Below are 17,816 nucleotides of genomic sequence, written 5' to 3' on the forward strand. Positions count from 1 at the left end.
CTCAAGAGTCTGAGACAGGAGAATTGCTTGAACCTGGGAGCCAGAGGCTGCAGTGAGCTGAGATCCTGCTACTGCACTCCAGCCTGGGTGACACAGCAGGACTGTATCTTAAAAAAAAAAAAAAAAAAAAAAGAAAGAAAAGAAAAGAAAACAAACAAACAAGAAAAGAAAATAGAAGAAAAAAGGAAAATCAGAGAATGTAAACTGGTAAATGGAAATAAAGAAATACAAATAGCCAGTAAGTGTGCGGGGAATGATACTCATCTTCTCTCATTACTGAAGGGTCTTTGCACTTTCTGTGCCTTTGCCTGTGACCCTTCTTCCCCAGGTAGCAACAGTAGCTTGCATTCAATTCCTTCAGTTCTGTGTCACTCAAAAATCTAAGGGCTATTATGGCCGGGAGCCGTGGCTCACAAAAATCAAAATTTGTGTGTGTGTGTGTATGTGTATGTGTGTGTTTGAGATGGAGTTTCACTCTGTTGCCCAGGCTGGAGTGCAGTGGCGTGATCTTGACTCACTGCAACCTCTGCCTCCTGAGTTCAAGTGACTCTCCTTCCTCAGCCTCCGGAGTAGCTGAGATTACAGGCACCCACTACCACGCCTGGCTAATTTTTTTGTATTTTTAGTAGAGACGGGGTTTCACTGTGTTGGTCAGGCTGGTCACAAACTCCTGGCCTCAAATAATCCACCTGCCTCGGCCTCCTAAAGTGCTGGGATTACAGGCATGAGCCACGGTGCCCAGCGGACTTCTAGGCTTCTTGCTTGTGGATCTAGATCGATGGTTTTGCTAGTCACTGAAATAGGGACACCAAAAGAGGATTGAGTATGGAAGACCCTGAATGCAAGCTCGTCCTCCTGATGAGCCCCAGGGGCCTTGGAAACATCTAGGCGAGGTTGTGGAGCAGGAAGTTAGATGTATGGAATTGACTGCAAGGTGAGGTTTGGGCTGTGTATAATTGTGGGAATTGGTGTAGAGATGGTAACCAACGCTGGGCGCAGTGGCTCACGCCTGTAATCCCAGCACTTTGGGAGGCCGAGGCGGGTGGATCATGAGGTCAGGAGATCGAGACCATCCTGGCTAACACGGTGAAACCTCATCTCTACTAAAAATAAAAAAATTAGCCAGGCGTGGTGGCACGCGCCTGTAGTCCCAGCTACCTGGGAGGCTGAGGCGGGAGAATTGCTTGACCCCGAGAGGGAGAGGTTGCAGTGAGCCGAGATTGCGCCACTGTACTTCAGCCTGGGGTACAGAGCGAGACTCCGTCAAAAAAAAAAAAAAGGAAAAGAAAAGAAAAGATGGTAACCAAAGTCCAAGGTGTGGCTGGGTCAGTGCCTCACACTTGTAATCCCAGCACTTTGAGAGGCCGAGGCTGGAGGATTGCTTGAGGCCAGGAGTTTGAGACCAGCCTGGGCAACATGGTGAAACCCCATCTCTATTGAAATAAACCAAAAACAAAGTCAAAGTGAGTGGGATCAGTGAGGGTCAGTGTGGGGTGAGACAAAAAGAGGGCTTAGGACTCGCCTCCAGGAACCCTGATATCTAATTGCCATGTAGGAGGATGAGCCCTCAAAGGGGATGGAGGAAGGGAAGCCAGCATCATGGCAGAAGTCACAGGATTCAGCTTTGCATGTAGGAGGGAGAGTCAATGATCCTGCATACTCCTTCAGAGGCCAAGATAGATAAAGACTTAAAAACAGAAGTCCACTGGATTTAACTTTGATGTCAGAGAAAATGCTAATCCAGGGTTTCTTTACTTTGTCACTGTTGACATTTGGGCTGGATGATTCTGAGTCATAGGGGGCTGTCCTGTGTGTTAGCAGCCTTCCTACCTTTTATTCACTAGATGCTAGTAGCACCCCATCCCTAGGTTTTTTTTTTTTTTTTTTTTTTTGACAGAGTCTCATTTTGTCACCCAGGCTGGAGTGCAGTGCAGTTCAGTGGTACAGTCTTGGCTCACTGCAACCTCCGCCTCCTGGGTTCAAGTGATTCTCCTGCCTCAGCCTCCCGAGTAGCTGGGATTACAGGCACACGCCACCATACCCAGCTAATTTTTGTATTTTTAGTAGAGACAGGTTTTCTCCATGTTGGTCAGGCTGGTCTCAAACTCCTGACCTTAGGTGATTCGCTCGCCTCGGCCTCCCAAAGTGTTGGGATTACAGGCATGAGCCACCGTGCCTGGCCCCATCCCTAGTTGCAAACATTGCTTCCAGATGTTGCCCAACATCTCTTGTTGGGAAAATCGCCCTGGTTGCAAACCTCTGCTTTGGCATTGTGTCTTGGGTAGGCATCCAAATGTGGCATTATATAGTTCTTTCTTTTTTTGAGGCAGGGTCTCGCTGCACCCAGGCTGGAGTACAGTGGTGCGATCGTGGCTCACTGCAGCCTCAACTTCCTGGGCTCAAGTGATCCTCTCACCTGAAGCCTCCTGATTAGCTGGGACTAATTTTTTGTATTTTTTGTAGAGACGAGGTTTTACCATGTTACCCAGGCTGGTCTGAAACTCCTGGGCTCAAGCGATCTGCCCACTTCAGCCTCCCAAAGTGCTGAGATTACAGGTGCGAGTCACCGTGCCCAGCCTCTCCTTGCTTTTTTCACTTTAACGGTATATCCTAGAGCTCTTTTCATTACAATACATACAAGCCTTCTTCATTATTTTATGGCAACAAAATATTCCGTTTTGTGGATTTAACATAGTTTATTTCATCACTTCCCTATTGATGATTTTGATGATTCCCTAGACTGTTTCCAGTCTTCTAAAAACAAAGTCAACAGTACCAAGCCCCGCCCCCCCCCACACACAATACTCATTCATGTAAAGTAGCTCTATAGCATAAATTCCCAGGAGTGTTCAGAAAAAATAAATAAAGGAAAGAAAAAAGAAAATCTGAGCTATCTGATCAGGAAAAAACATCCCCAGAAATGAGACTGCTGAGTCAAAGGATAAATGCATTTGCAATTTTGCTAGATAATGCCAAATTGTCAATCACAGGAGTGGTAGCAATCTGCACAAGCCATTAGAAATGTACTCAAGAGCCTATGTCTCCTTCACCTCAATAGAGTCAAAAGGAAAATGACAAACTAGGAAAAAATATTTGCAACTCATGTCACAAATGATGGCTATTCTGTCTAATATAAGAATTATTGGCTGGGCGCAGTGGCTCACCCCTACAATCCCAGCACTTTGGGAGGCCGAAGTGGGCAGATCGCTTGAGTCCAGGAGTTTGAGACCAGCCTGGGCAACATAGGGAGACCCCCATCTCTACAGATAAGTAAATAAATAAAACATTCATGAGATGGATTCAATTGAAAGTGATTGAAATACAGAAGTGAGAAGTTCCTGAGAAGGTGGAAGTGGGTGAGATTCAAGGCCAGGTGTTAAGTGTAGGTGTTTGCCCCAGTTTCTATTCTTTCTTTCTTTTTGTTTTGTTTTCTTTTTTTTTTTTTTTTTTTGAGACAGAGTATTGCTCTGTCACCAGGCTGGAGTACAGTGGCGGGATCTCAGCTCACTGCAACTTCCGACTCCCTGGTTCAAGCGATTCTCCTGCCTCAGCCTCCCGAGTAGCTGGGATTAAAGGCATGCGCCACCATGCCCAGCTAAGTTTTGTATTTTTAAGTAGAGATGGAGTTTCAGCATGTTGGCCAGGATGGTCTCGATCTCCTGACCTTGTGATCCGCCCACCTCGGCCTCCCAAAGTGCTGCGATTATAGGCGTGAGCCACCCCGTCTGGCCCCCAGTTTCTTTGTTTTTGTTCTGTTTTTGTTTTTTTGAGATACAGTCTCACTCTGTCTCCTAGGCTGGAGTGCAGTGACATGATCTCAGTTCACTGCAACCTTCGCCTCCCAGGTTCAAGCGATTCTCCTGCCTCAGCCTCCTGAGTAGCTGGGATTACAGGTGTCCATCACCACACCCAGCTAATTTTTGTGTTTTTAGTAGAGACAGGGTTTCACCATATTGGCCAGGCTGGTCTCAAACTCCTGACCTCAAGTGATCTGCCTGCCTCGGCCTCCAAAACTGCTGGAATTACAGATGTGAGCCACTGTGCCTGACCCTGCCTCAGTTTCTCCATTCATCAAATGGGGGTTCTCAGGCTAACCATTAAAGGCACCTAGCACTGTTCTTTGCCAAATGTAACTCATCCCTTTGTTGAGGTCCAGGGCAGACTGGGCTTGGGGCCACCGGGCAGAGGCAGGCCTTGGGAACAGGCCTTGTGCACATGTCCTCCGGGTGCAGCCTGGAGGATGGTCGGTGTTCAGTGGAGGGCCTGAGCCACTCCTGGAGCCTCACCATAGGAGAGGAAGGGAGACCTTTAGCAAAGCCGGAGGAGGGGAACCTGCGGGCCTGGAGCCATCTCCTTGTGAGTCCACCCACACCCTTCTTCAGCTCCACCAAGCCCACGATGGGGACAGATTGGCCCTAAATTTAGCTAAACATCAGTCCCAGACAGAGCTTTTAAGAAGCACAGTGCACAACAGCAGCCATGAGCACTGTCAGTGGAAGCCCCTGGTTTACAAAAGAGGAAACAGGCTGAGAAAGGGCAGGGGGCTATTTCCAGAGCTACACTGCAGGGTAGGCCTGACTCCTGCTAACAAGTGTGTATTATGGGCTGGAATGTGTCCCCCTCCAAATGCATATGTTGAAGTCCTAACTCTCAGTGCCTCAGAATGTGACTGTATCTGGAGATAGCACCTTTAAAGAGGTAATCAAGTGAAAATAAAGTCATTGGCAGACGGAGGTCCCAATCCAATATGACTGGTGTCCCTATAACAAAAGGAGATTAGGGGTGGGCACAGTGGCTCACGCCTATAATCCCAGCACTTTGGGAGGCCGAGGTGGGTGGATCATCTGAGGTCAGGGGTTCGAGACCAGCCTGATCAATATGGTGAAACCCCGTCTCTACTAAAAATACAAAAATTAGCTGGGCGTGGTGGCATGTGCCTGTAGTCCCAGTTACTCAGGAGGCTGAGACAGGACAATTGCTTGAACCAGGGAGGTGGAGGTTGCAGTGAACCGAGATCACGCGTCTGCACTCCAGCCTGGACGACAGAGCGAGACACTGTCTCAAGAAAAAAATTAGCTGGGCATGGTGGTGAGTGCCTGTAATCCCAGCTACTTGGGAGGCTGAGGCAAGAGAATTGCTTGAATCCAGGAGGCGGAGGTTGCAGTGAGCTGAGATCGCGCCACTGCACTCCAGCCTGGGTGACAGAGCAAGTCTGTTTCAAAAAAAAGAAAAAAAGAAGAGGAGATTAGGACACAGACATACAGAGGGAAGACCATGTGAAGATACAGGAAAAAGATGACCATTTAAGGCCCACTGTGGTGGCTCAAACCTATAATCTCAAAACTTTGGGAAGCCAAGGCAGGAGGATTGCTTGAGGCCAGGAGTTTGAGGCCAGCCTGAGCAACACAGTGAGAGCCCTTTTTTTTTTTTTTTTTTTTGAGACTGAGTCTCACTCTGTTGCCCAGGCTGGAGTGCAGTCGTGTGATCTCGGCTCACTGCAACCTCTACCTCCTGGGTTCAAGTGATTCTCCTGCATCAGCCTCCCATCTAGCTGGGACTATAGGCGTGTGAGCCACCACGCTCGGCTAATTTTTTGTATTTTTGGTAGAGACGGGGTTTCACCATGTTGGCCAGGCTGGTCTTGAACTCCTGACCTCAGGTGATCCACCTGCCTTGGTCTCCCAAAGTGCTGGGATTATAGGCATGAGCCACCACGCCTGGTCAAGCCTGTTTCTTAAAAAAACAAAATTGGCTTTTTGCTCCTCCCATTTGACAGACAGCCGCGTCTTCTCTCAGCACGGTGAATGTGAAGGTTGGAACCAATGAATTTGGTTGTATTGGGTGCCTGGTCTCCAGGGCTGCTTTTAACTCTGGTAAAGTGGATATTGTCGCCATCAATGACCCTTCATTGACCTTGACTACATGGTCTACATGTTCCGGTATGATTCCATCCGTAGCAAATTCCATGGCACTGTCAAGGCTGAGAATGGGGAAATCCCATCATCATCTTCCAGGAGCGAGATCCCTCCAAAATCAAACATGCCGATGCTGGTGCTGAATACGTCGTGGAGTCCACTAGCATCTTCACCACCATGGAGAAGGCTGGAGCGCACTTGCAGGGGGGAGCCAAAAGGGTCATCATCTCTGCACCCTCTGCTGATGCCCCCATGTTCGTGATGGGCGTGAACCATGAGAAGCATGACAACGGCCTCAAGATTGTCAGCAACGCCTCCTGCACCACCAACTGCTTAGCACCCCGTCCAAGGTCATCCATGACAACTTTGGTATTGTGGAAGGACTCATGACCACAGTGCCCTCACTGCCACCCAGAAGACTGTGGATGGCCCCTCCAGGAAACTGTGATGTGACAGCCACGAGGCTCTCCAGAACATCATCCCTGCCTCTACTGGTGCTGCCAAGGCTGCGGGTAAGGTCATCCCTGAGCTGAATGGGAAGCTCACTTGCATGGCCCTCGGTGCCCCCGCTGCCAAAGTGTCGGTCGTGGACCTGACCTGCTGCCTAGAAAAACCTGTCAAATATGATGACATCAAGAAGGTGGTGAAGCAGGCGTCTGACGCGCCCTGAAGGGCATCTGGGGCTACACTGAACACCAGGTTGTCTCCTCCGACTTCAACCGTGACACTCATTCTTCCACCTTCGACGCTGGGGCTGGCATTGCCCTCAATGACCACTTTGTCAAGCTTGTTTCCTGGTATGACAATGAATTTGGCTACAGCAACAGGGTGGCAGACCTCATGGCCTACATGGCCTCCAAGGAGTAAGACCCCCGGACCACCAGCCCCAGCAAGAGCACGAGAGGAAGAGAGAGGCCCTCACTGCTGGAAAATCCCTGCCACACTCAGTCCCCCACCACACTGCGAATCTCCCTTCCTCACAGTTTCCATGCAGACTCCCTGAAAAGGGAGGGGCCTAGGGAGCCCCGCCTTGTTGTGTACCATCAATAAAGTCCCCTGCACTCAGCCAATCAATCAATCAATCAATTTTAAAAAGATGATCATCTACAAGCCAAGGAGAGAGGCCTCAGAAGAAACCAACCCGGCTGACACCTTGATCTTGGATGTCTAGTCTCCACAATTGTGAGAAAATAAATTTTTCTTGTTTAAACCTCCTAGTCTGAGGTACAGTTGTCCCTTGGTGTCCCTGAGGATTGGTTCCAGGACTTCCCACGTATCAAAATCAGCAGATGTTCAAGTCTTCGTATAAAATGGTATATTATTTGAAAATAATCTATGCAGTATACTTTAAAACATCTCTAGGTTACTTAGAATACTTAATACAATGCAAATGCTATGTAAATAGTGGTTATACTGTATTATTTATTGTATTTTATTTCTTTTTTTTAGAGACAGGGTCTCTCTCTGTTGCCCAGGCTGGAGTGCAGTGGCGCAATCAGAGCTCACTGCAGTCTCACTCCTGGGCTCAATTGATCGTCCCACCTCTGCCTCCAGAGTAGCTGGGACTACAGGTGTGTGCTACCATGCCCAGCTAATTTTTATAAATTTTTCTGAAGAGATGGGGGTCTCATTTCATTGCTCAAGCTGGTCTCAAACTCCTGGCCTCAAGTAATTTGCCTGCCTTGGCCTCCCAAAGTGCTGGGATTACAGGTGTGAGCTACTGAACTCAGCCTAGTATTGCTCTTTTTTTCTTTTTTTGAGATGGAGTCTCACTCTGTCGCCCAGGCTGGAGTGCTGCAGGACGATCTTGGCTCACTGCAACCTCTGCCATCTGGGTTCAAGTGATTCTCGTGCCCCAGCTTCCTGAGTAGCTGGGATTACAGGCACGCACCACCATACCCAGCTAATTTTTGTATTTTTAGTAGAGATGGGGTTTCACCATGTTGACCAGGCTGGCCTCGAACTCCTGACCTCAGGCCATCTCCAGCCTTGGCCTCCCAAAGTGCTGGGATTACAGGCATGAGCCACTGTGCCCAGCCTATTACAGTTTTTTTTGTTTTTTTTTCAGATATTTTTGACCTGTGGTTGGTTGAATCTGTGGTTGCAGAACCTGAGGATGTGGAGAGCTGGCTGTTTTTTGTCGTGGCAGCCCTCACAAACTAATGCAGTGCATTTCCCATTCATGTCAAATACATCTGAAGGCAAGTGGTCCAAGATGCTATGGCCACAACACAGAGTCTCATGCTCCACTTTCTCATCCGCCTTCTATTTTCAAGGTCACTGCTTGGGCCAACATGGCTGCTGGAACTGCCTTACTCCAAGCAACAAGGAAGTGGGGAGAAAGCTTGTGTTCCTTCCTTTTAAGGCAACTTTCCACAAGTCCCACAAGTCCCATAGAGTCCCATTTTGCTTACTTCTTATTGGCCACCGCTTAGTCACATGATGACACCTAGCTGCAAGGGAGGCTGGGAAGTGTACCCAGCTAGAAGTAAAAGTTTATTCCTAAGGAGAAGGGGGAGAATGGATGCTGGGAGAGGTACCCAGTGGTCTCTGCCACAGACTATGATCTCAGACCACATACTCAAGAAGGCATGAAGAACTTTCTTACTTTTTCCATAAGTCAGAATAATTTCTCTTCCTTTCCTTTCCATTCTTTTTTCTTTTTCTTTCTTTTTTTTTTTTGAGACAGAGTCTCACTCTGTTGCCGAGGCTGGAGTACAGTGGAGCAATCTCAGCTCACTGCAGCCTCTGCCTCCCTGGTTCAAGTGATTCTCCCACCTCAGCCTCCTGAGTAGCTGCAATTACAGGCGCACACCACCGTGCCTGGCTAATTTTTATATTTTTAGTAGAGATGGGGTTTCACCATGTTGGCCAGGCTGGTCTCAAACTCCTGACCTCAGGTGATCCACCTGCCTTGGCCTCCCAAAGTGCTGGGATTACAGGCGTGAGCCACCATGCTTGGCCACTCAGCATAATTTCTATTGCAAGCTAGGATGGCATTTTCATCTTTCTATGTGAATGTGTATATTTCTTGGTAACTTTTGAAGTGCCAAACTATGGTGGGCAGTGTCTGTCCTGAAGTCCTCTGTCCATGCAGGTCTGCCTGAGACATCACCCCTCAGACATCGATCTCCTGGATTTCAGCTTACACAGGATGCTTGTTTCTGTCTGTGCAGCTCCTTCCACCTCTCAGGACCATGCTCAAGGCTCAGAGAATGTTCCACTACTCTCATGCCCACTGAGAATTAGGGCATTGTGTGAAGCATTCTCCCCTCTGCTCTTTTTTTTTCTCTTTGAGACAGGATCTTGCTCTATCCCTCAAGCTGGAGTGCAGTGGTGTATCATGGCTCACTGCAGCCTCAACCTCCTGGACTCCAGCAATCCTCTTATCTCAGCCTCCCGAGTAGCTGGGACTACAGGTGTGCACCACCATGTCTAACTTGCCTTTTTTTTTTTTTTGTAGAGATGAAGTTTTGCCATGTTGCCAAGGCTGGTCTCCAACTCCTGCGCTCAAGTGATCCTCCTGCCTTGGGCTCCCAAAGTGTTGGGATTACGGATGTGAGCCACCGTGCCTGGTCCCATCTGCTCTGGACTTTCTCAAGCGTCTCTCTGTGGTCTCATCGCTTTTCCCCCAAGAAGTAGAGTTCACAGCGTCTCCCTCTGAGATTTCCCAAACTCTCTCTTTTTTCTCATTACTTCCCCTCTGCCTTTCTCTTTTCTCTCTACCCCAAGGGCATCTGAAAATGACAAGTTCTATTTTTGGCCTTTATCTTTCTCCAGTAAGGACTTAAGCTATTGGGATACAAAAGCCTGAAACTCACGGATCTTACCTGCTTTCCACCCTCTCCTATTTCTCTACTGAATATGAGACAAAGACAGGTTTTGGATTAACAGTAGGGAAGACAGAAGAAAATAAAAAATCAGGCTAGACATGGTGGCTCACACCTGCAATCTCAGCAATTTGGGAGGCTGGGGTGGGAGGATCGCTTGAGCCGAGAAGTTTGAGACCAGTCTGGGGAACATGGTAAGACTCTGTCTCTACAAATAATAATAATAATAATAGTAAAGGTTTTTTAAAATCAAGAAATCAAATAAAACATCAATCTGTGTCTCAAAAAATATTATCCTGCCATATTTACAATAAAGTGTCCTGTGGTTGGCACTATTTGGCATTCCTCACTTCCCTCTCTCTTGCTACTGCCACTATAGAGTCTAGAAAAGCTACATTTTCTCTTTCTCAGACTCTCTTGAAGCTTAGGGAGGTGGTATTTCCCAGTCCTGGTCAATAAGATAGAAACAGAAGGCTGTTCAAGCTTTACAGGGAAGCTTTGAAAAAAGGCAGGCCAGGTGTGGCTGGCATCATTTGTTTCCCTCTGCTTCCTACTTATAATGTGAACATGGCTGGGCGCCATGGCTCACACCTTTAATCCCAGCACTTTGGGAGGCCGAGGCGGGTGGATCACCTGAGGTCAGGAGTTTGAGATCAGCCTGGCTAACCTGGTGAAACCCTGTTTCTACTAAAAATACAAAAAATTAGCTGGGGGTGGTGGTGCACATCTGTAATCCCAGCTACTTGGGAGGCTGAGGCAGGAGAATTGCTTGAATCCAGGAGGTGGAGGTTACAGTGAGCTGAGTGCATGCCATTGCACTCCAGCTTGGGCAACAAGAGTGAAACTCCATCTCAAAAAAAAAAGAATGTGAACACAATGCCTGGAGCTGCAGCAGTCATCTTGCAACCATGAGGAAAAGGCTAAGAGAATCATACAGATGCCATGGCATCATAAGCAGCTGTATCTATATAGTATCATTTATTTACTATTAAGAAAGAAAAATAAGCCCCGTTTTAAGTAATCCCCAGGATATGGTAGGAGCCCCTGGATCAGGCTATGCCTGAAAGCCACCTACAGCTAGACTTTTAGACTTTTGTTACTTGCTGCTGAAAGCATTCCTAATGTATATATGTTATTAAATTAACACAAATGCTTTTCTCTTTGTTGTCACAAACTATGCCCAGATAGTGACAGAGTGACAGGCATTTTGAATTTTTTTTTTTTTTTTTTTGAGATGGAGTCTCGCTCTGTTGCCCAAGCTGGAGTGCAGTGGCACGATCTTGGCTCACTGCAACCTCCACCTCCCAGGTTCAAGCAATTCTCCTGTCTCAGCCTCCTGAGTAGCTGGGACTACAGGTGCCTGCCACCACGCCCGGCTAATTTTTTGTATTTTTAGTAGAGACGGGGTTTCATGTTGTTAGCCAGGATGGTCTCGATCTCCTGACCTCGTGATCCGCCTGCCTCGGCCTGCCAAAGTGTTGGGATTACAGGTGTGAGCCACCGTGCCCGGCCTTTTTTTTTTTTTTTAAAGATGGAGTCTCACTCTGTTACCCAGGCTGGAGTGCAATGGCACAATCTTGGCTCACTGCAACCTCTGCCTTCTGGGTTCAAGCTATTCTTCTGTCTCAGCCTCCCATCTTGAACTCTGAACCACATGGATGCAAGATCATTTCTAACCATCCTTCCATCATGCTCAGACCAGGTCCTGCCACCAATTCTGTCCTGAGGGTTCCCATGCCAGGCTCTAATTTTCAGAGTGAGTCAGGTGTGTAAGGTAATGTTCAGGGCATACTGGGTGGAAACTCTTGATCCTTCAGACAGGCTGTAGAATGGAGATAGCCCTCCAATTATTGTCAACCTTAGGACCCACCACCTTGCCTTGGTCCCCCTTTCTCAGCAGCAGAGCTCATAAACTGAGTGTTTGAAGGAAGTCCAGACTCGTCTACTGAAAGTCTTCTACAGGATATGTCATTGCTATGGTCTGAATGTTTGTGTCCCTCCAAAATTCACATGTTAAAACCTAACCCCTACGGTGATGGCATTGAGAGGCTGGGGCCTTTGGGTTGTCGTTAGGTCGTGAGGGTTCTGCCCTAGTGAATGGAATTTGTGCCCTTATAAAAGAGGTTTGGGCCAGTGTGGTGGCTCACGCTTGTAATCCCGGCACTTTGGGAGGCTGAGGCAGTGGATTGCTTGAGCCCAGGAGTTCAAGGTCAGTCTGGGCAACATAGCAAAACCCTACAAAAAATACAAAAATTAGCGGGGTGTGATGGTGCATACTTGTAGTCCCAGCTACTCAGGAGGCTGAGGTGGGGGATCACCTGAGCCTGGAAGGTCAAGACTGCAGTGTGGCTGGGTGCAGTGGTTCAGGCCTATAATCTCAGCACTTTGGGAGGCTGAGGCGGGTGGATCATTTGAGGTCAGGAGTTCAAGACCAGCTTGGCCAACATGGTGAAACCCCATCTCTACTAAAAATACAAGAAATTAGCAGGGTAGTAGTGGCACGTACCTGTAATCCCAGCTACTCAGGAGGCCGAGGCAGGAGAATCATTTGAGCCTGGGAGGTTGAGGCTGCAGTGAGCCCAGATCGTGCCATTGTACTCCAGCCTGGGTAGCAGAGTGAGACCCTGTCAAAAAAAGAAAAAAAGCCAGCGTGGTGGCTCAGGCCTGTAATCCCAGCACTTTGGGAGGCTGAGGTGGGTGGATCATTTGAGGTCAGGAGTTCGGGACCAGCCTGACCAACATAGAGAAAACCCATCTTTGCTAAAAATACAAAATTAGCTAGGTGTGGTGGCACATGCCTGTAATCCCAGCTACTCGGGAGGCCGAGGCAGGAGAATCGCTTGAACCTGGGAGGTGGAGGTTGTGGTGAGCTGAGATTGTGCCATTGCACTGCAGCCTGGGCAATAAGAGCAAAACTCCGTCTCAAAAAAAAAAAAAAAAAGAAAAGGTGGCTGGGTGCTGTGGCTCATGCCTGTGATCCCAGCACTTTGGGAGGCCGAGGCAGGCAGACCACAAGGTCAGGAGATCGAGACCATTCTGGCTAACACGGTGAAACCCAATCTGTACTAAAAACACAAAAAAATTAGCCGGGCGTTGGTGGCACATGCCTGTGGTCCCAAATACGTGGGAGGCTGACGCAGGAGAATTGCTTGAACCTGGGAGGTGGAGGTTGCAGTGAGTTGAGATCGCACCACTGCACTCCAACCTGGGCAACAGAGTGAGACTCCGTCTCAAAAAAAAAAAGAAAAAAGGTTTGAGAGAGCCTGTTTGCCACTTCTTCCGTATGAGGACACAGTAACAAGGTTAACAAGGTGGCATCTATGAGGAACAGGCCCTCACCAAATCGGTCAGTACCTTGATCTTATCTTCACAGCCTCCAAAACTGTGAGCAATGTATATCTGTTGTTGGTAAACTACCCAGTATACATTGTTATAGCAGCCTGAATGGACTAAGACAGTCATGATGTACTGGGACGGTTCCTGACTGCTCCAAGGGTGGAGCAGGGCCCCTCTTCTTTTTTTTTTTTTTGAGACGGGGTCTCACTCTGTTGCTCAGGCTGGAGGGAAGTGGCGCCATCTTGGCTCACTGCAACCTCCACCTCCCAGGTTCAAGTGTTTCTCCTGCCTCAGCCTCTCCAGTAGCTGGGATTACAGGCGCCCGCCACCACGCCTGGCTAATTTTTGTATTTTTAGTAGAGATAGGGTTTCGCCATGTTGGCCAGGCTGGTCTCGAACTCCTGATCTCAGGTGATCCACTCACCTTGGCCTCCCAAAGTGCAGGGATTATAGGCGTAAGCCACCACGCCCGGCCAGCTCCTCTTCTTTGAGAAGTCCCTTTGCCAGTCCCTCACTTGTACACTGTCCCTCAGCTGAACTCACCAGGGCCTGGAAATGGAGACGTGACAGACTATAGATATGGTTGGTGCATGGAACATGTGTCCCGTGGACTTCAAATCTGATTCCAACCAGCTAAAAAGTGATGACCCAAGTCAAGTCAACCAGAGTAAGTCCTAGGACTCTTTCCAGAACAATTCAGGAGGAGAAACTCTCTTTCCTTTAGACTTAATCCTGAGAGAATAACAGTCTAGAATAGCCAGGATCCATCACTAGGGGAAGTATGCCCTAGAGTAAAGTGAAAGCTAGGAGTGTGGGCATGATGGCTCACGACTGTAATCCCAGCAGTTTAGGAGGCCGAGGAGGTGGATCGCCTGAGGTAAGGAGTTTGAGACCAGCCTGGCCAACATGGTAAAACCCCGTCTCAACTAAAAATACAAAAATTAGCTGGGCATGGTGGCAGGCGCCTGTAATCCCAACTACTTGGGAGGCTGAGGCAGGAGAATTGCTTGAACTCAGGAGGCAGAGGTTGCAGTGGGCTGAGACTTCGCCATTGCACTCCAGCCTGGGCAACAAGAGAAAACTCTGTCTCAAAAAAAAAACAAAAAACAAAAAACAAAAACAATAACAACAGAAAAAAGAAAGCTAGGAGACAGAGAGACCAAGTCCCTAGGACATGGTAGAACCTCTGGATCAGGTTATGCCTGAAGGCCACCTACACCTAGACTTTTAATATATGCAAATTAGAATAGATCTTTTTTTTTTTTTTTTTTTGTGGCAGAATCTCACTCTGTCATCCAGCCTGGAGTGTGGTGGCATGATTTTGGCTCACTGTAACATCTGCCTCCCAGGTTCAAGCAATTCTCTTGCCTCAGCCTCCCAAGTAGCTGGTATTACAGGCATGTGCCACCATGCCAGGCTAATTTTTTTATTTTTTATTTTTAGTAGAGGCATGGTTTCCCCATGTGTGGATCCTCAAATGTGGATTCCTGTTTTGTTAAAGCCAACTGGAATTACCTTTCTCTCTAAAAAAAAAAAAGTCTCGAGAATTTCAGCCCATGATGAAAACATTGTGGTATGCAGGCAGCTAGGCTGAGATCTAAAGCCCAAATTGCCTATGGTCAGATCCATTGCCATGCACTGATTGACCAGAGTCGGAATCCAAAGTCTCCCTGGGGGAATTATGTGCCCATAGCTTTTCCTGATATTTGTACTCTGCCTTGTCTCTGAGGCTTTCCCAGACCATTGGGTTCAGCCCAAAGTGCATCTCTCTCTTCTCCACATTTGCCAGCACAGTGCATTTGGCACTGAAGTACATGCCATCTCATCTGTTATTGTCCTGAGATGGTCTTTAAATCTTGGCAAACTTGGGCTGTTCTTCAACTTTTCTCTTTTGAAGTTAACTCCTCCCGGCCAGCGGCTAGCTCTTATTGATTTAATTTTTCCACATAGCTCTTAGCACAGGGCTTAGCACATTGATGGACTTTTGGGTGGCAGCATGGGATGATGGAAGGAACGCTGGCCTTGCATCCTGGCTCTGCCACTTAACGAGCTGGATGACTTTCGGCGAGTTACTGAAGTATTCTGGGCCCTGTGAGAATTGCTGCGAAGACTAAACAACGTAATGTGTGCCTTATTCCATTCAGGTTTCAACAATAAAAGATCATAAACTGATGTTGGCCAGGCTGGTCTCAAACTACTGGGCTCATGTGATCTGCGCCTCGGCCTCCAAAAGTGCTGGGATTACAGATGTGAGTCACCATGCCCAGCCCAGAAAGAAGCAGTGCTGCCGGTGTCTGGACAGATTTCTCCGGGAGGTGGAGACGAGGAAGCTCCAGCTTCGCTTTCCCTTGTGGCCCAGAGTGGAACATATTGAGCTGCACTGAATCATCTAGAATGCACACGCAACTTTAGGAACTGGTGAGCTGAGAAATTTGGTGGCAATTTGTAAAAAGGCAGCTCTGGAAGTTGAAGGGACCAGTGGCTTCAAGCAAAAAGTAAATTGAAAATGGGAGATACCTTTTTGTGTAAGAAAGTGGAATCACCAAAGAAGAATTTGAGAGAATCCAAACAAAGGGACGAGGATGATGAAGATCCAGATCTGATCTTTGTTGGGGTGGAGCATGTACATAGAGATGCTGAAATTCTCTTTGTCGGGATGATTTCAAATTCAAAACCAGTCGTTTCAAACATTTTGAACAGAGTCACCCCAGGTTCAAATTCAAGAAGAAAGAAAATCTTCCGTCAAGATCCTGCTCACGTGTCGCAGCCTGCAAATCATGTGACCTCTATGGCAAAAGCCATCGTGCCAGTTTCTCCGTCTGAGGGGAGATCAACAGATAGTCCTGTCACTATGAAGTCTTCATCTGAACCTGGTTATAAAATGAGCTCACCACAAGTTGTTTCTCCCAATTTCTCAGATTCGCTCCCCTCAGGAACTCAGTGTCTAGTTGGAGCTATGGTCTCTGGAGGAGGCAGAAATGAGAGTTCTCCTGATTCAAAGCGACTTTCCACTTCAGATATAAACAGCAGAGATTCCAAAAGGGTGAAACTCAGGGATGGAATCCCAGGTGTACCTTCTTTAGCTGTGGTCCCTTCAGATATCTCTTCTATAATAAGCACAAATACACCCCCACAGGGGGTCTGCAATTCATCAAACCATGTTCAGAATGGAGTAACATTTCCTTGTGCTGATGATAATGGAAAGGCACATTTCAATCTTACCAATCCAGAGAGAGCAAATGGGTCTGATGGCCTGGTAATAACAGACATTCCAAGTCTAGCAAGTCAAAACAAGACCTTTGATCCCAAGAAAGAAAATCCCATCGTGTTACTTAGCGACTTTTACTATGGACAGCATAAAGGAGATGGGCAGCCGGAACAGAAGACTCACACCACCTTTAAATGCCTCAGCTGCGTGAAAGTTCTAAAAAATATTAAGTTTATGAATCACATGAAGCATCATTTGGAATTTGAGAAGCAGAGGAACGACAGCTGGGAAGACCACACCACCTGCCAGCACTGCCACCGGCAGTTTCCCACTCCCTTCCAGCTACAGTGTCACACTGATAGTGTACACATCGCCATGGGGCCCTCTGCTGTCTGTAAGATTTGTGAATTGTCATTTGAAACAGATCAGGTCCTCTTACAACACATGAAGGACCATCATAAGCCTGGCGAAATGCCCTATGTGTGCCAGGTTTGCCATTACAGATCGTCGGTCTTTGCTGATATAGAAACACATTTTAGAACATGCCATGAAAACACAAAGAATTTGATTTGTCTGTTTTGTCTCAAACTTTTCAAAACTGCAATACCATACATGAATCATTGTTGGAGGCACAGCAGAAGGAGGGTCTTTCCGTGTTCCAAGTGCCGGCTACAGTTTTTGACGTTGAAGGAGGAAATAGAGCACAAAACCAAGGACCATCAAACATTTAAAAAGCCGGAGCAACTGCAAGGGTTGCCTCGTGAAAAAAAAGTTATTATTCAAACTTCAGTTCAGCCAGGATCAAGTGGTATGGCTTCCGTTATTGTTAGCAACACTGACCCTCAGCCTTCTCCTGTAAAAACGAGAAAGAAGATGGCTATGAACGCTAGAGATTCCAGACTCCCTTGCAGCAAGGATTCTAGTTGAAAATATGTTCAACTCACTTCCAGGAGTTCCGAAAGGCAGAAGTGAGGCTAGGCCATATGTGCATTGTGGCTGTAGATGCTAGCAAGCAGTGTCATCAACTGTCAGGTTTTTTTTTACAGTGACATCTCATCAGCTCCCTATTGTGAAGAAGTACCTCCAAAGTCTTTGAGCCCTTTCCCAGTCAAATGCTCCCAACAGGGCATCTCTTATTCTGACCTCAGAGGTTTTTCTTGTTTATGAACTTTAAATAAATGGAATCACACACAAAAAAAAAAAAAAAAAAAAAAAAAAAAGATCATAAACTGGCTGGGCGAGGTGGCTCACTCCTGTAATCCCAGCACTTTGGGAGGCTGAGGCATGCGGATCACCTGAGGTCAGGAGTTCAAGACCAGCCTGGCCAATATGACAAAACCCCGTCTCTACTAAAAATACAAAAAATTAGCCAGCTTGGTGATGGTCGCCTGTAATCCCAGCTACTCAGGAGGCTGAAGCACAGCCTCTGGGAGGCAGAGGTTGCAGTGAGCCGAGATCGTGCCACTGCACTCCAGGCTGGGCGATGAAGCGAGACTCCATCTCAAAAAAAAAAAAAAAAGATCATAA

General features: G+C 47.5%; 1 protein-coding gene and 1 pseudogene across 1 annotated transcript; both read left to right on the forward strand.

Moving 5' to 3' along the window:
* The first annotated feature begins 5,907 nt into the window (after positions 1-5,907).
* On the forward strand, positions 5,908-6,898 carry LOC129457748 (glyceraldehyde-3-phosphate dehydrogenase-like; annotated as a pseudogene).
* Positions 6,899-15,587: 8,689 nt separating this feature from the next.
* On the forward strand, positions 15,588-17,216 carry LOC129457746 (zinc finger protein 280A). The gene has a single exon (XM_055233225.1). The coding sequence runs from the start codon at positions 15,588-15,590 to the stop codon at positions 17,214-17,216; it is 1,629 nt and encodes a 542-aa protein (XP_055089200.1).
* The last annotated feature ends 600 nt before the right edge of the window (positions 17,217-17,816 follow it).

The sequence above is a fragment of the Symphalangus syndactylus genome, chromosome 11, assembly GCF_028878055.3.
Source record: "Symphalangus syndactylus isolate Jambi chromosome 11, NHGRI_mSymSyn1-v2.1_pri, whole genome shotgun sequence".
Classification (NCBI taxonomy): domain Eukaryota; kingdom Metazoa; phylum Chordata; class Mammalia; order Primates; family Hylobatidae; genus Symphalangus; species Symphalangus syndactylus.